Consider the following 14,353-nt stretch of genomic DNA (forward strand, 5'->3'; position numbering starts at 1 on the left):
TTCCAAGGGTATATAAACATAAAAAGAGACATGTTTAGATGTTGCAGCACTTCTGCCAGCTTTGCCATCAAGATTTGTTTCTTCTATAATTAGGGTAGAGATGTTTTCTTCACCTGTTTATTGTCATGTCATTTGCAGAGTCAAACCCTTGAGAATGAACTACTGTCATCCCCAGCAGAGCTACTTCTGTGTAAGGCACTTGGAAGACGGGGCATTTGTGCTGTCACTGCCTACGCTGTTAAATCTCCAGATAGAATTCCCCCCCCGCCCCCCCCCAGCTTACTACCTTACTACCTGCATTTCACCCCTCATCCACAGCAGCAGGGCCTCAATTATCACTCTGCCTCTACAGAGATAATTGCTATATAATCTGATCAGCGACCAACTCTTCTAGAAACACTATCACATTGAACCATGACTTGAAACCTTGCGTTGTATCATTTTCCCTTCTAGATCAGAACAGAATACTCCTTTGAGCAAATATTTTATACTAGAGAGCCACACAAATGTCTTTAAAATTAAATAAAAGGAAATCCTTAGAAATCAATTTAGATATTTCTGACAGAAAATTATGAAGTAAATGCTAAAGAAATACATTCTGTATTCATGAAGGGAGACTCCCAGAGGTGAAATCCTCATTACACAATCTTTTAGAAGTCCCTCTTTTTAGCACATAATAAAGCTTTTCACTACATACAGCAGAATGAAAAGATTAACACCCACTCACCTCTGAAATGCAAGAAGAGCCTTTCTCTGCAAGACCTCTTGCATCCCTCGCAATGATGCTGAAAAGGATATATTTAATCAGTGATATGCACGATCAAGAGATTTCATTCCACATGCTCATTGAAGAAGTTTTAATACATTGACTGAAAAGAAATGGTTGCACACAGATTTAATTTTAAGTCTAGCATTCGGCTAGGTATCCTTTTTTAAGCAACATGGGAATTTCCAAATGTAAATGTTTATTCTTATCTTACCATCAGTAGCCTGCAGACTGTAAGTCAATCCCAGTGCCAAGTAGCCTTTTGCTTTGAACTCTGATGTTTTGTCCCCAAGATCAACAACTGTTTTGGCAAATCTTTCAGCTTCTTCCAACTGAAAAGATTATAAAACATCCATGTAAGTCTAAAACCAGCTAAAGCTTACATTATAAAGAGAAGAATGCACAGCATGTGTATTATGCATGCTGAGTCTGTTGACATCTCAGCCACGATTGCTTTTAAGGACAATTTTGTTTTTCATTAGACTTAGTTTTCCTGCTAAATATTGAGTAAAGAACACAGATTGAAGCTGAAGCACCCATTCCTATGCTTGAGAGAAACTCTGGCACATAACACACAGATCATTCTAAACTTACTGTGGTTTTGCCTTTTTTTTTTTTTTTAATAAAAAAGCCATTTCTGGCCCATATATGCCATCTACCATTTTTGCATTTCATAAATAGAGTTCTTGCCCCATGAATCATTTCTTTAGGAAAGTCAATTACAAGAACTATGGCTTCAACCCTGAAAAAAAACAAAACAAAACATAGCCATGCAGAACTCTGCATCACATACAGTATTGCTGAATGGATGTGAACTCATAAATAGAGAAACATCTAAAAGATCAGGGTTTAACTGCAGACCCATGCTAGCACACAATGTAACAATCTAGAAAGAAAAACATAACATTTGAATCCATTCCAATAAATGTAAATGCTAAGTACAGTAAGCTACGCCATATGGAGTCAATCCATAGGGAACAATTTACAGAACTAGGATCTACGTTAATTATTAAGACTGTATTTTTGTCAGACTCAGCAAGTCGTGTTTCTGCTACTGCACTATTTTCTCAATTTCTGATTGTGACCGTTCCCTCCTCTTTTCCTCCTTTTTTAAATCATAGAATCATAGAATCATTAAGGCTCATTCTTCTAAAAATTACACGTGTTTCTTGAAAACCACACAATGTTCTTTGATCACCTTCATGTTCTTTGTACAGATACACCACTTTCAAGGTTATCTAAAATACAACTGCAGTAACATTTTTTAAAAAGACACTGTCCCTACTAGGAATTCATCCAGCTGTCTGCAAACATGGTATCACCAGAAGTCTCTTGAGTGTAAGAGATTTGTCTCATTATCTTCCCAAAGAAGTTATTTTCCTCTTGCACAGAGGAAACAGAAGTCTAAGTTGCATTTTTAACCTCTGTATGCCAACGTTTCAATTTCTAATACATTTTTAGCTGTGTCTTAGATCAGTATCGATATGCTACCTTGATAAACATAACCATTGCTGTCAAATATTTTAAATTAGCTATGCAGAGATACACATGTGCATATATGTATCTGTGCTGTATTTTCAGAGATGACCAAGTGCATGTAGTCACTGTGCAAAAGTATTTGGTACATCCCTAAACCAAGATTTTGTTGCATTTTAGCACAGTTCTTGCTAAAAAGACAGAGTGGCAAAGCTTACCCAGTGCAGAGATCCCATACAGAGCTTTGCAGCAAGGAGCGGAATAGTTGCATCATCTGGTTTCAAACGTATACATTCCTTCAAGACTTTAACAGCTCGAGCAGACTGTTAAAAACATTTTCCATTGAAATTACTAAACGCAGAAATATGTTTCACAGATAGAAGATTCCTATTTCCATCATTTACTTTATTTTTCCCATGTGAAGGAGACGTTACTAAACATTTTGTTGACCATTTGTCACAACTCCTTATGCAAGTGAAACACAAGACTTTAGGAACTGCTGTTGTTATTTAACCCCTGTGAACTATCATTAAGTGTCCCCAGTAAAACATTTGTCCAGAATGTAATTCCAGTGGTACATGATTCAGAAAACAGTTTTGAGATGCATTTAAAACTTTGCTAGGCCTGTAAGCTCACAACATTTGAGGGAGGCGAATGAAAGAGAAGGAACAGGACAGAGTCTTCAGAACAAGCAGCGGTTTCGTGCTCTTTGGGAGTTACAAGAGCACTTAGGAATAGCTCTGATATATGATTGTATAAGAGTGGTATTGCTCCTCATTTGCCTCCATCCAATCACAGTTTAGAAGATAACTCTAAGTAAACAGAGAATAGGAAGAAGAATCAAGCCCCTTTAGAACGAATGTGCATCTAAAAATATTTTCTAAAGAAAACACAAATCTTTCCTTTCCCCCATATTGAAGATAAGCAAATTACCTCCATTGAGAATGATCTTTTAGAAAATTAGTATTATTTACATTACATAAAGAATGTGATTTATTTGCTGTAACGTGACAGGGAAAAGCAAAAGGAACCAAAAATAGAAGATTGCATCTGATAACATAAGTTCCTACGTTATATAAAATTAAAAAAAAAAAATCCAACTCACTTTAATTGCACAGAATACAGTCTCAAAGACAATAATATTTAAAAAGACACAATCAGAAATCCGCCCCCCCCCCCAAAGCAAGACCATCATGAATCAGCATTAATTTGTACCTAAGCATAAAATTTGCTCATCAAAACAGCACTTAAACAAGGTTGTTACTGGATACTATGATCTGGTATGATTCACTACTTATATTCAATTAGCTTAGCTTAAGCTTGTTGGCAAGATAGTTCTTATCATCACCTTTCAGACTTCCTAAGTTAGAAAGTATTGAAATAACAGTCTTTGTACAGCACTAGGCATAAATTCAGGAGTACAGTGTACTTAGCTGATTTAAAGATTAGAATTATTTGCAAAAACACTACCAGTTAAAATTATGGAAGCACCAAAAGTTGTTATCAAAAGCCATCAATACAAGAATTACATCAAAAAATTAAGACTTACTTTTCCTGCTGCCATCAAGGACAACGCAAATTGATACCAGAGATGGAACTCTTCAAACGCAAACTTCATGGCTCTTTCTAAACACTAATTTTTGGGGGAAAATTGTTATTTAAGGGCACATTCTTCCATTAGTAAGAAGATATACTAGTATAAAAATTTCTTATAGACTCATACCTAAAATACATGAAGTTAAAAATTCAAATCATTCAAATAAGCTAAGTAAAAACAGCTGCCAGATTCTATAAGGAAAAAAAGAATTGAAAAGACAATTGATTTCCCATTTATTATGTTTGTTTAAATACTCCTGCTGGTACTGTCCAATTTAGTCTGAAAGAAGGAATGATAAGTATCAGCTTACTGAAGGTATCAGCTGCAAAAGGTAGTAGATAAGTCTTAAGTGAAAAGGAAAATTATACACACACTCTTCTTAAATTGTGAACACTTAACAAGCAATGGCACCACAAGTACTTATCAGTACCACTTAAAAGGGGGGGGAGAGGAAAAGGTTCACCTGACAGTATTATTTCTATTTTTAAGAATTTTAACTTCACACTCAATATTCTGCTGAGATTTTCAACTTAATAACTGAATGCCAAAAGGAAATTCATTATTTACTATACTGAGATTAAATATGTTAAATTAGCATTATATGCTAATTTTGACGGTTTCATATCTGCTGTTGTCAATAAGAATTATTTCATTTTGCTATGCTCATTTTTACTAATCAGGCCAACTCCGGAGACTGGAAAGGTGCAATACTTTCCTGGATTAAACTGATTTCGCAATTAACTTTCTAGTCTGCAGCGTCCAAATACATGAAGCAGCTTTTTTGCTCTGATAGCTATAATGTATATACTAAACTGTAATACCATTAATTATTTTTCGCATTCAAACTCAGCCTTAACATCACAGAAAGCACAGCCCGGTGTGTAGCGTGTTCCCACACTTTAACAGAACCTGAAGCAAAGAACAGCACTGAGGATGAAACAAGACAAATACAAGTGAATTATTTGCTAAATGTAAGTAATGTATGCTAGAATTTTTCCTACTACACAGTGTCCGGTATCAAGGCTATTACTAAATAGCAACCGACTTAACTAATTGAAAATACATTCAGCACAATCACTCCCCTGAAAGGCAGATATGCAACTGTTGATATTGCCTTGTAAATAATCACAAATCACTCTACGGACAGGTAATGTTGAATGCATTACTGAATTTTGTTGCTTAGCACTACGGTCTCCTCCTGAAAAGAATACACTTCAAGTTAGAGAGTTGAAAGATGAGTATCTAGGAAAATTTCTGGTCTGGAAAACATCTCTCCTAGTAGGACATGGATAAAGTCATTATGTCATATCCTATGAAGCTTAAAATCCAACTTGATGACAGTCAGAGTACTTTTGTGTAGGAGAGAATTATGACAGTAAAATTTCTTTGATCTAGTTGAAAAAGCCATAAGAAATTGAAAGCCCATGGTATAAAAACTACATAAAGAAATGAGACCTTTTCAATTAAGAACATGACTCGGCATTAGAACAGTTTAAGGATGAGACAGATTTTTGGCCATTTAATGTTCTTATATCACAGCTAACTACTACTGTAAGTAACCAGCTATAGCTAAACCAGAAGATGATAACAGGATATTGGAATTGGTGGGTGAATACCATTTCCACAGTTAGGATAATGGTGCTTTCTGACTTGAAGCTACAACAGCTCCACTAGAGCAATCATAATTAGCTCACAGAGAATGAAGCTGGCAAAAAATTACATGCCCATTACATAAATGAACAGAATGTTTTTACATTTCTGAATTTGCATTTATTATTGTAATACTTAGTATACTAAGTTATCTTGGTATACTAAGTATTACAATAGATAAGTATTTTTTATATATATATATAAGTACAATATATAAGTATACAAAGTTACAAAAGTTTCAGATTACAGGTTGCAGGATTTGAGGGCAGATATCCTCTAACCCCTCACTAAACTGTAAGAGCTTCTTAAAGTCTATGTTTTCCACTGTGCTTTGGATGACAAGAACTGGAACAAATGAGATGTTCTAACCATTTCCTGATAAGCTCCTGCTGCAGCTGTATATCTAGAGTATCTGTATGCTAAAATAAGTATTGTCTATTACATCAGATCTTCATAAAATGATTTTTTTCATGTTCAGAATAGTTACTTCATGGACATATAACAAATACATTTTAATTATTCTGTATTGAAAAGGATTTTTCAAACGTAAGAATTTTTTTCTATTTATCAAAGAGAACATTTCAAAAGAATATACATACAATTTTCATGGAATATAACTAAAAGATGCCAGACCCAGATTAAAAAAGAACAAGAAAAGACCTTAAAACAAGCCTTAGGTAAACTTCAGGTGTCAAAGCCCAAGGCAGTGGCTAAAAATGCTCAACTAAGAAGCCAGCCAAACATGGAGGCTCTTTAACTTTCCAGATACTCATGGTTCTGCTTTTGTCTGTAACCAAGATCACCACCAGCACAAGCAACTTCTAAAAGGCACTGAAATCCAAGATCTAAGTCAAGTTAAAACATCTTCCATTAGTTAGAACGTTTGACTGTGCTCAAAACACAGCAGGAAAAGGAACAGGCAGTGGTACTTGTCTGTCAGCTACATGGGCTAAACCAATCACACCAGCAGTGAGGGAAGCAAGCTCTGTGCTCTTCTCCATGTGAAGGGACTATAAGACTTTGTCCTAGACTTCAAGATACATGGCTAAGAACACAGATACCTCTAGCTTGCTTGGTGAAGCCAAAACACTTCTCTATTAAGAAAGGCAAGAAGAAATGCAAACAAGAAGCTGTGTATATTGTGACATAAATACTACTCAAAGATTCTCAAAGGAGACAGTGGAGGAATCCCAGTAACCTGTGATGTTCCCAATAATATAATGGTTGTTTAAAAAAAAAGGACAGAGAACCCACAACAACAACAAAAAAAAAAACAACCACCACAACACCACAGAGAAAATAAAAGTATCAGAATTGGAATCCACGGCTACACTACTCCTGCCAAGTTGCTAGGCTAGTATATAAAAAGGAAAGGTGTCCAGCTGCTTAAAGAAAAAAGAAATGAGAGTTACCTTTTCAAGTTTGGTTTTTTTTTACAATACTTGTCAATGCCTATCCTTTAAAAAGTTCTAGACTAAAATATAGGAGACTCATCTCTTTCAGCTTTGGTGAAACCACCTAAAACTCCATGAAGGTGATAGTGTCTGTAGTGGCAAATAAATGGAAATATTCCTGATTAGATTATGTTGCAGGGTGACAGTCCTGTATGAGCTTTGATATTCCTTAGTTTTGTGACAGACTTTCTATTGTACTGATTAAAACTGACTTGTATGCCCAACTTGCAGCTATCAAGTACTTTCAAGAAGAAGAATACCCAAATTCAGAGCTTAACATCATGGCAGACGTAGATTAAAGGGTGACTATCAACATATACCAGAGAAGAACTGGGGCGTTTTTTTCATTTTTATCTTAATAAAAATCCTCTGTTATGGTAAAGAGAAACCATTTCTCAGCAAATCAAACCCTTGATATGCCTTCCTGCCACAGATGCTGAAGTATTTCTTCTGGATACCAATAATTAATCATGGTCCGCAACAGTATCGTGCTGCTGGGTGAGCACTGTTTTGAGCAGTTGAAAGACCTGCTCTGCCCAAAGAGCTGTAGTTGTTTCTCAGGTATAAAACTGTTAACGATACTTGAAAATTTCCTGAAGAACTAAGTCGCCACAATCTAACAAAACACACGCAAGTTGCATAATCAAACACAAGACATTTGAGACAGAGAACACACTTTCCTACAGACCTGAAGAAGTAATACATTTCCATTTTATTAACTTCAAAGCCAACTACAAACTACAAGGACTTTGGAGCACTCCAAATATTATGAGGTGTAAAATAAAGTTTTCTTTATTAAATAAAACATCACAAATCCTTTTTTCTAGGTATTTATATCTATCACTTATATCCATAACAGCTTTTATCTTTTGCTGTTCCTCCCTGCTGTCTCCATTTAATGTTTATCCTTTTAAGCAGATCCATGCCTCCCCGCCTAAAAACCACGTGAATTGCTGTGCCACTCAACATTTATCACATCTTTCACACAATTTCTGTGCTTGACCACCGAAGTCACTTCTATAAATTTAGACAGTAAACTTTTTGGGGTGGAAACTACCTACTGTATTTATACAGTAGTCAGAATGACAGTGTCCTACATTTGTTTAGCCCTTAAGTATTACCACAGTTAACATGATTAACAGAAATAAGCAATGAAGACACAGTTGAATGTTCACTATTATCGACAAACCTCTGAGAGCATTTCATATTGGCCTCTTCTTCCCAAGGCTATAGTAAGTAAATCGTAGACTACAGATGCACTTTGCAAACTGATGATACGATCATTCTTGTGTTCTGGTATTCTGCTCAGTACAGCATCACGGTTAGCCTGAAAGATACCATGAAAAAAGAAACAAAGTCATCCATTGTAATCCAACCTATATTTTTGCACAAGTAACTACCATTCTATTCAGACTGACAGTCAGCAGTTGATATAGGTGATACAGAGAGATAGTATCTGCTACTAATTTATAGATAGCAAGATAGCAAGAATCACTGATTTTATACATTAGTGGAAAGATTTATGTTTCTATATGGATCTATTTTTAATTATTTGATACTAATTACATGAATTAGGTAATGTATTTAAAATTCTTGAAGAGTTTTCAGAAACCAAATAAGTTTTTTTAATATAATGTATATTCATCTTTTAAAATTTCATTTTAGTTTTTGTATGCAAGTAAAACATACTAAGAAGGATCTTCAAAATTTCTATTCCACCTTTTGTAAAATAAGGCAATCAATTTCTTTTTTCTTCATAACATTATGACGCTATCCTCTCACTTGTGAGTGGTAACCTGCCCAGGATAACCACATAATCACCTTCAGGAGTTACTAGTGAGAAGCAAAAACTGTCCCTGGTTCTGAGCACAGGTGAATCAGGCCTTGCTTGCAGTAAGGCCTTGTACTTTCACTCCTGTTTTGTGAAAGGCATATTGCAAACCTAATTTCTTATTTAAACTTTTCCTTTCAAAAAGGAAGAAAGCTGAGCTAGAACTGGATTAAATTAATTGACCATGTTCACAAAGAAATCCTGTTAAAGAACAAAGGATAAAATCCAGGTCTCCCAGTAGCTATGTTCAACTACTATTCACCTATATTCAACTACTCAGTACTTCTCCCACTATACCATCAAGCCTCTGAAAATACCTTATCTTGATATCTTATCTATTTCTAGATTTCTTGATGTTTAATATTCCCATTGGTACAAATGCTAGTATATCTGGTAGTTTGAAGTCAGAAGTTAAACATCCTTCTCTCTCTTCCTCCCCACCTTTTCTTTTTATTTTAATTACACAGGGCATGGCCACCTTAATATATTTACTTAAATACACTGAATTTTAATGGGCAGCTTATTTCCCCCCTTTTCAGAGGGGAGGAATGACACACATTAAGGGCTAATAAATTGTTTCTCTGCTTTAACAGGATAACATTTTAAGCTCTGAACATACTCAACACAATTTTAAATCAGAATAATTAAATACTGAAAGAAATTTTCAAAGAGGTACATGAAGCGTAAAACACACAGACATTTCAGGATTTATCAACTGAATAATCCACAGCTTGGTTTGAAAACACACACCTCTGCACGCGCACCCCAAAACAGACATTTTGCTTTCTTTTGATCAAGAAGTCTTTGGCTTTTCTTTCTACACTGCATAAATATTTAGTCAGCTTCAAGAACAACTTCCTTTTAAAATCAACATTTAATCATTGTTTGACTCAATTCCTTGCAAGTACAGAACAAGCTATGAACTCGCACCTCTTGTGAAAAAATGGCTGACAATGCCAAAGCAATATTACAGGAGACGATGACTTGTAAGTATTAAAGATATCTTACATTTCAACAATCATTTTCTGTGTAATTATAAAACAGAATGTACATACAAACTTTAGTTTGTGTTTCAAAGTGCTCAGTGTTTCAGAACTGCCAGGGTCTCAGACACAATAAAGTGACAATTAGTTAAGCTGCAATGTGTCAGCTGGCCACACTTACCCTATACACGCTTTAAGCCTGAAGCAAATGCAAGCAGCATAACTTAGTTCATCCGCAGTGGAAGAAAGGATATGCTCAGACATTTTACCATCAGCTAAGAATAACACGTAGGGCTGAGCCCAGGAGGTGGTGATCAGTGGAACAAAGTCTAGTTGGAGGGCCGTAACTAGCGGTGTACCCCAGAGAATGATATTGGGCCTGATCCTGTTCAAAATCTTCATTAATGATCTGGATGATGCGGCAGAGTGTACCCTCAGCAAATTTGCTGACGATACAGAACTAGGAGGAGGAACTGATATGCCAAAAGGCTGTGCTGCCATCTGGAAGGACCTCAAGAGGCTGGAGGAATGAGCTGACAGGAACCCCATCAAAGGCTTCAACAAAGACTTGGAAGTGCAAAGTCGTGCACCTGGGAAGGAACAATCCCAGGCACCAGTACATGCTGGGGGTCACCCAGCTGGAAAGCGGCTTGGCAGAAAAGGACCTGGGGGTCCTGGTGGACACCAAGTTGAACAGGAGCCAGCAATGTGCCTTTGCTGCAAAGAAGACTAGTGGTATCCTGGGCTGCATTAGGAAGAGCGTTGCCAGCAGGTTGAGGGAGGCAATCCTTCCCCTCTATTCAGCACTGGTGAGGCCACACCTGGAGAGTACTCGGTCCAGTTCTGGGCTCCCCAGTACAAGACAGATGGAGCTACTGGAGACAGTCCAACCAACGATCACTAGGATGAATAAGGGACCGAGTATCTCTTCTATGAGGAAAGGCTGAGAGAGCTGGGACTCTTCAGCCTGGAGAAGAGAAGGCTCAGTGGGGGAACCTCATCAATGTGTACAAATACCTGAAGGGAGGGTGCAAAGAAGAGGGAGCCAGGCACTTTTCAGTGGTGCCCAGTGACAGCAATGACCAGCAGCAATGGGCACAAACTGAAACACAGGAGGTTCCCTCTGAACATCAGGAAACACTTTTTTACTGTGAGGGTGACTGAACACTGGCATGAGTTGCCCAGAGAGGTTGTGGAGTCTCCCTCCTTGAAGATATTCAAAAGGCATCCGGACACAGATGCAGCCTGCTCCAGGTGGCCCTGCTTGAGTAGGGGGGTTTGACAAAATGACCTCCAGAGGTCTCTTCCAACCTCAGTCATTCTGAGATTCTGTTACTACAGCTCAGCTGACATGCAGCAACACGTACACGCACTGTAACATGAAGATGTCAGTCCTTCAGATCCTACCTTTCTACTCATTCCTGTCTAGATAAGGAAAGGCTGGTCTATACTTGGAAGTGTAACAGCTAGAATACAAGGGTGTCTTACAAGAGCGATGGCAGAGTTGCAGCTGACTTTCCTCATTATGCATGACAATACACTGTAGCAGCAGCCATGTGGCTAAAAGAGACATTTTGTACTCTGAAATGTACCTATAAGAGAATTGGAACACTTGAAAAGCACAGATCTTTCCCAGAGCATTTCTTTCATAAATATTACAATTTACATCTTACTCAAAGCATCCTTTCTGAATTCAGAAACTAAGGGAACTCAAGGTGACACAAAAGTAGCATTTGTAATCCACTAGCAAGATTCTATTTTCTGGATATATATTGCACTAGATCTAATCCAAATAAGAAGTTATGATGTTAGAGTGCACTGCTTCCCTGAAACTAGAAGTATGATTTAGGGCTTGTATATACACAGTGATTTCATTACTTTTACTTACACAAAATGCTACCTATATGTCAGATCCTCATTCTGTTTTCCAATATTTACTTGAATAAATTCTTGAAGGACAGGTCTTGACACCTTACCTGTGTTTTTACTAATTCACAGACAACACAAGGAAGGGATCATACTACTTTAATAACACAATACCATCTCAAAACACCAATGATTACTCAGTCTTCTGTAACTGCTCTTATTTCTTTCCCAAACACTGGTTTCAAAACCATAAATCACATACTACTACATAACTACTACAGCTAGAAAGTTAGCATGCTGAAGTAAGAGCTCTCAACTTTCAGAAAGATAAGTTTGTAGTGATGTATATTTTTATGCTCAATCTTCCCCTTTCCCCTCTCCAAAACTAAATTGAACAAATGGCTTAGCCAAAGTAAGTCAATCAATCATGTGAAAGATTTTATACTCCTCCGAAAGAAACTCTTTTGCCTCAGATAACCTGCAATAATTACTTGTAAAGAAAAAAGATATCGAAAGCTTGCTGAGGGTATATGCTCTACAGTGACAAGCATTTGATATAATTAGGCAGATCTAATTCACAAAGGAAAAGCTGTAAGTAACCTGAAACGAGACTTAACAGAGCAGTACTTTAATTTGTTTTTTGGCTTCTTAATGCTGATATGCAAGGAAGTACACATGCAAATACAGTAATCAGTAGTCAGATCCCGCAGAACTGGGACTGCTTCCACTTCACACCATGACCACAGTTCACATCAGAATTCTGTATATCACCATGAGCTGCTCTGGCACCTTACAGAGGCACAGGCGGCTGCTTTCAGTGGTAAGTACATACTGCAGCAAAACCAACACACGATATATGGAAATGTTTGCTCAGTCTGGTTTTCTGGTGACCGATTCTGTCATGAATATTGCGAGACAGATCACTAGGAATGAGCAAAGTAGTTTGCACTACAATGTACGTGTTTGCCACTTTAAAATAGTTCAAATAGGACAATGTTCACTAAAATGTTCTGATCGTATTTAACTGTATCAAAACAGAGATTATGCCAGAGCATTGAAGCATTTGAATCACCTACAGAACTTAAAAGACTAAGTCTCATTGATGTGCAGTGAGACAGATTACTATACGATGCCTGAGATTCCAGAGGTTCCAGCCCTCCAATTAGGAAAACAGCAAAAATTCCAGCTTCAGCTTTTCATTTCTGCCATTTGAGTACATATAACTGACCTGATATGAGAATGTCAGTACGTGGCAGTTGATAGATGACTAGTAAAGTCATACTAAAGGAAAATATGAAAGGCTAATAAAAAGGCATAAGTAGGCCATTGAAAGGAATCGCCTGTTGACGAAATAAGGACATTAAAAAACAAATCCTGTAGCAAAGGCTGAATGCCAGCATCATTACAAATCATTTACAAATTTGAGTGACATCTGAGGTTTAATGCACAATGGAAAATACTTTTTGGCTATGTTTATTATGCTTATCTAGTAGTCTTTGATTTGGTTTTTACAACAAAAATAACTTACATTTTGAGTCTGTCTGCATGGCAACCAGCTGGTGTAACAGTGGTTCATACTGATAAGTGATGCCAAATGAAAGACCTGGCTTTACGTTCACCTGCCTATGGTTAGAAGAAGACTAGGTTCAGCTACTCTAAAGGAGAAAACCTCCTATTCATAACACTTGCAGACTTCATCTTGCTGGCTCAGAGGAACAGAAGCTTGAGTTTCAGAAGTAACTGCCTGCTTTCCTAACAGAGAATAAAACACAAGTCATAAAGTAAGGCATGACAAAAAAAGTTCTATTTTCATTTAAAAAAACAAGGAAAACACACACGTATAGCACATGCACATTCACTCTGTTTTACCTACCATAGATTCACTAATAAGCAGCAACAGTAAGGCTTCTTCTGTATTTTCTTGAGGACAAAAGATGCTGTTCAAAACAAGAATTTAATTATTTAAGCAGAAGACATTACTTTTAGAAGTAGCTTACACAAATACAGTAAGAGTACTGCAAAAACTGGAAAATTTCCAGAAAAGAGAACAGGGCATAACTTGCATAGAAAAAATGATTGGTTAAAATGCATTTCCTTGCAATGCTCTAAATTTGCACTTCAGAAAAGTTGGCCAAACACAATAAGAGAACAAAACCACCACAGCTGTCAAGAGTTGAACACATTCAAATATCCCAAAATGGCACATAATTTGACAACTGTAAAAACTGTACCCATAGTTTAACTAGCCTCTGGCACCTAATCTATCTGAGCTCAATCTACATCACTGATTCGAAGGTCGGCAACAAGAAACTCTCTCACAAGAACAAGATAACTTTTGTATTTTAGGCAATATGTGGATAAATACTATTAGTCTTTCAGCAGATATGCTTGAGAATTGTTTTCCTGATGCATTCAATAGCTGTGAATATTTTTAAATAGAGCCATGGCAATCTCTGCCTCCTTGCCATAACCACTGTTACTTCCAAGCACTCAAAATATTTGTTTTTAATGAAGTACACTTCCTTACGACTTAATACTGAAGGTTTGCACAGGACTAGTTTGCAAACTTTACTGCTTTCTCTGAACACTGGATGCTTTCTGAATACACAAACAGTAATCTGCATCGGGTACATGACTGGTAGGAATTCATTCATTCATTCTCTCTCACATACACACACAAACAGTGACTGTGTTTTAACTCCCCAGATTTCTTTCTCTAAACTGTTTCTG

General features: G+C 36.9%; 1 protein-coding gene across 4 annotated transcripts in view; it reads right to left on the reverse strand.

Moving 5' to 3' along the window:
• The window catches only part of TTC7B (tetratricopeptide repeat domain 7B), a 143,748-nt gene that overhangs the window by 71,715 nt on the left and 57,680 nt on the right, over positions 1-14,353 (reverse strand). For all 4 annotated transcript variants that reach the window (XM_087747504.1, XM_087747502.1, XM_087747506.1 and 1 more), the window contains 6 exons: positions 13,497-13,560; positions 8,133-8,270; positions 3,792-3,875; positions 2,461-2,565; positions 981-1,098; positions 728-785 (listed from right to left, as the gene is read on the reverse strand). In XM_087747504.1, the coding sequence (XP_087603630.1) occupies positions 728-785; positions 981-1,098; positions 2,461-2,565; positions 3,792-3,875; positions 8,133-8,270; positions 13,497-13,560 (567 nt within the window). The remainder of the gene's footprint in view (positions 1-727; positions 786-980; positions 1,099-2,460; positions 2,566-3,791; positions 3,876-8,132; positions 8,271-13,496; positions 13,561-14,353) is intronic.

This window comes from Nipponia nippon, unplaced genomic scaffold, assembly GCF_047370975.1.
Source record: "Nipponia nippon isolate SJK-2023a ecotype South Korea unplaced genomic scaffold, ASM4737097v1 scaffold_11, whole genome shotgun sequence".
Lineage (NCBI taxonomy): Eukaryota > Metazoa > Chordata > Aves > Pelecaniformes > Threskiornithidae > Nipponia > Nipponia nippon.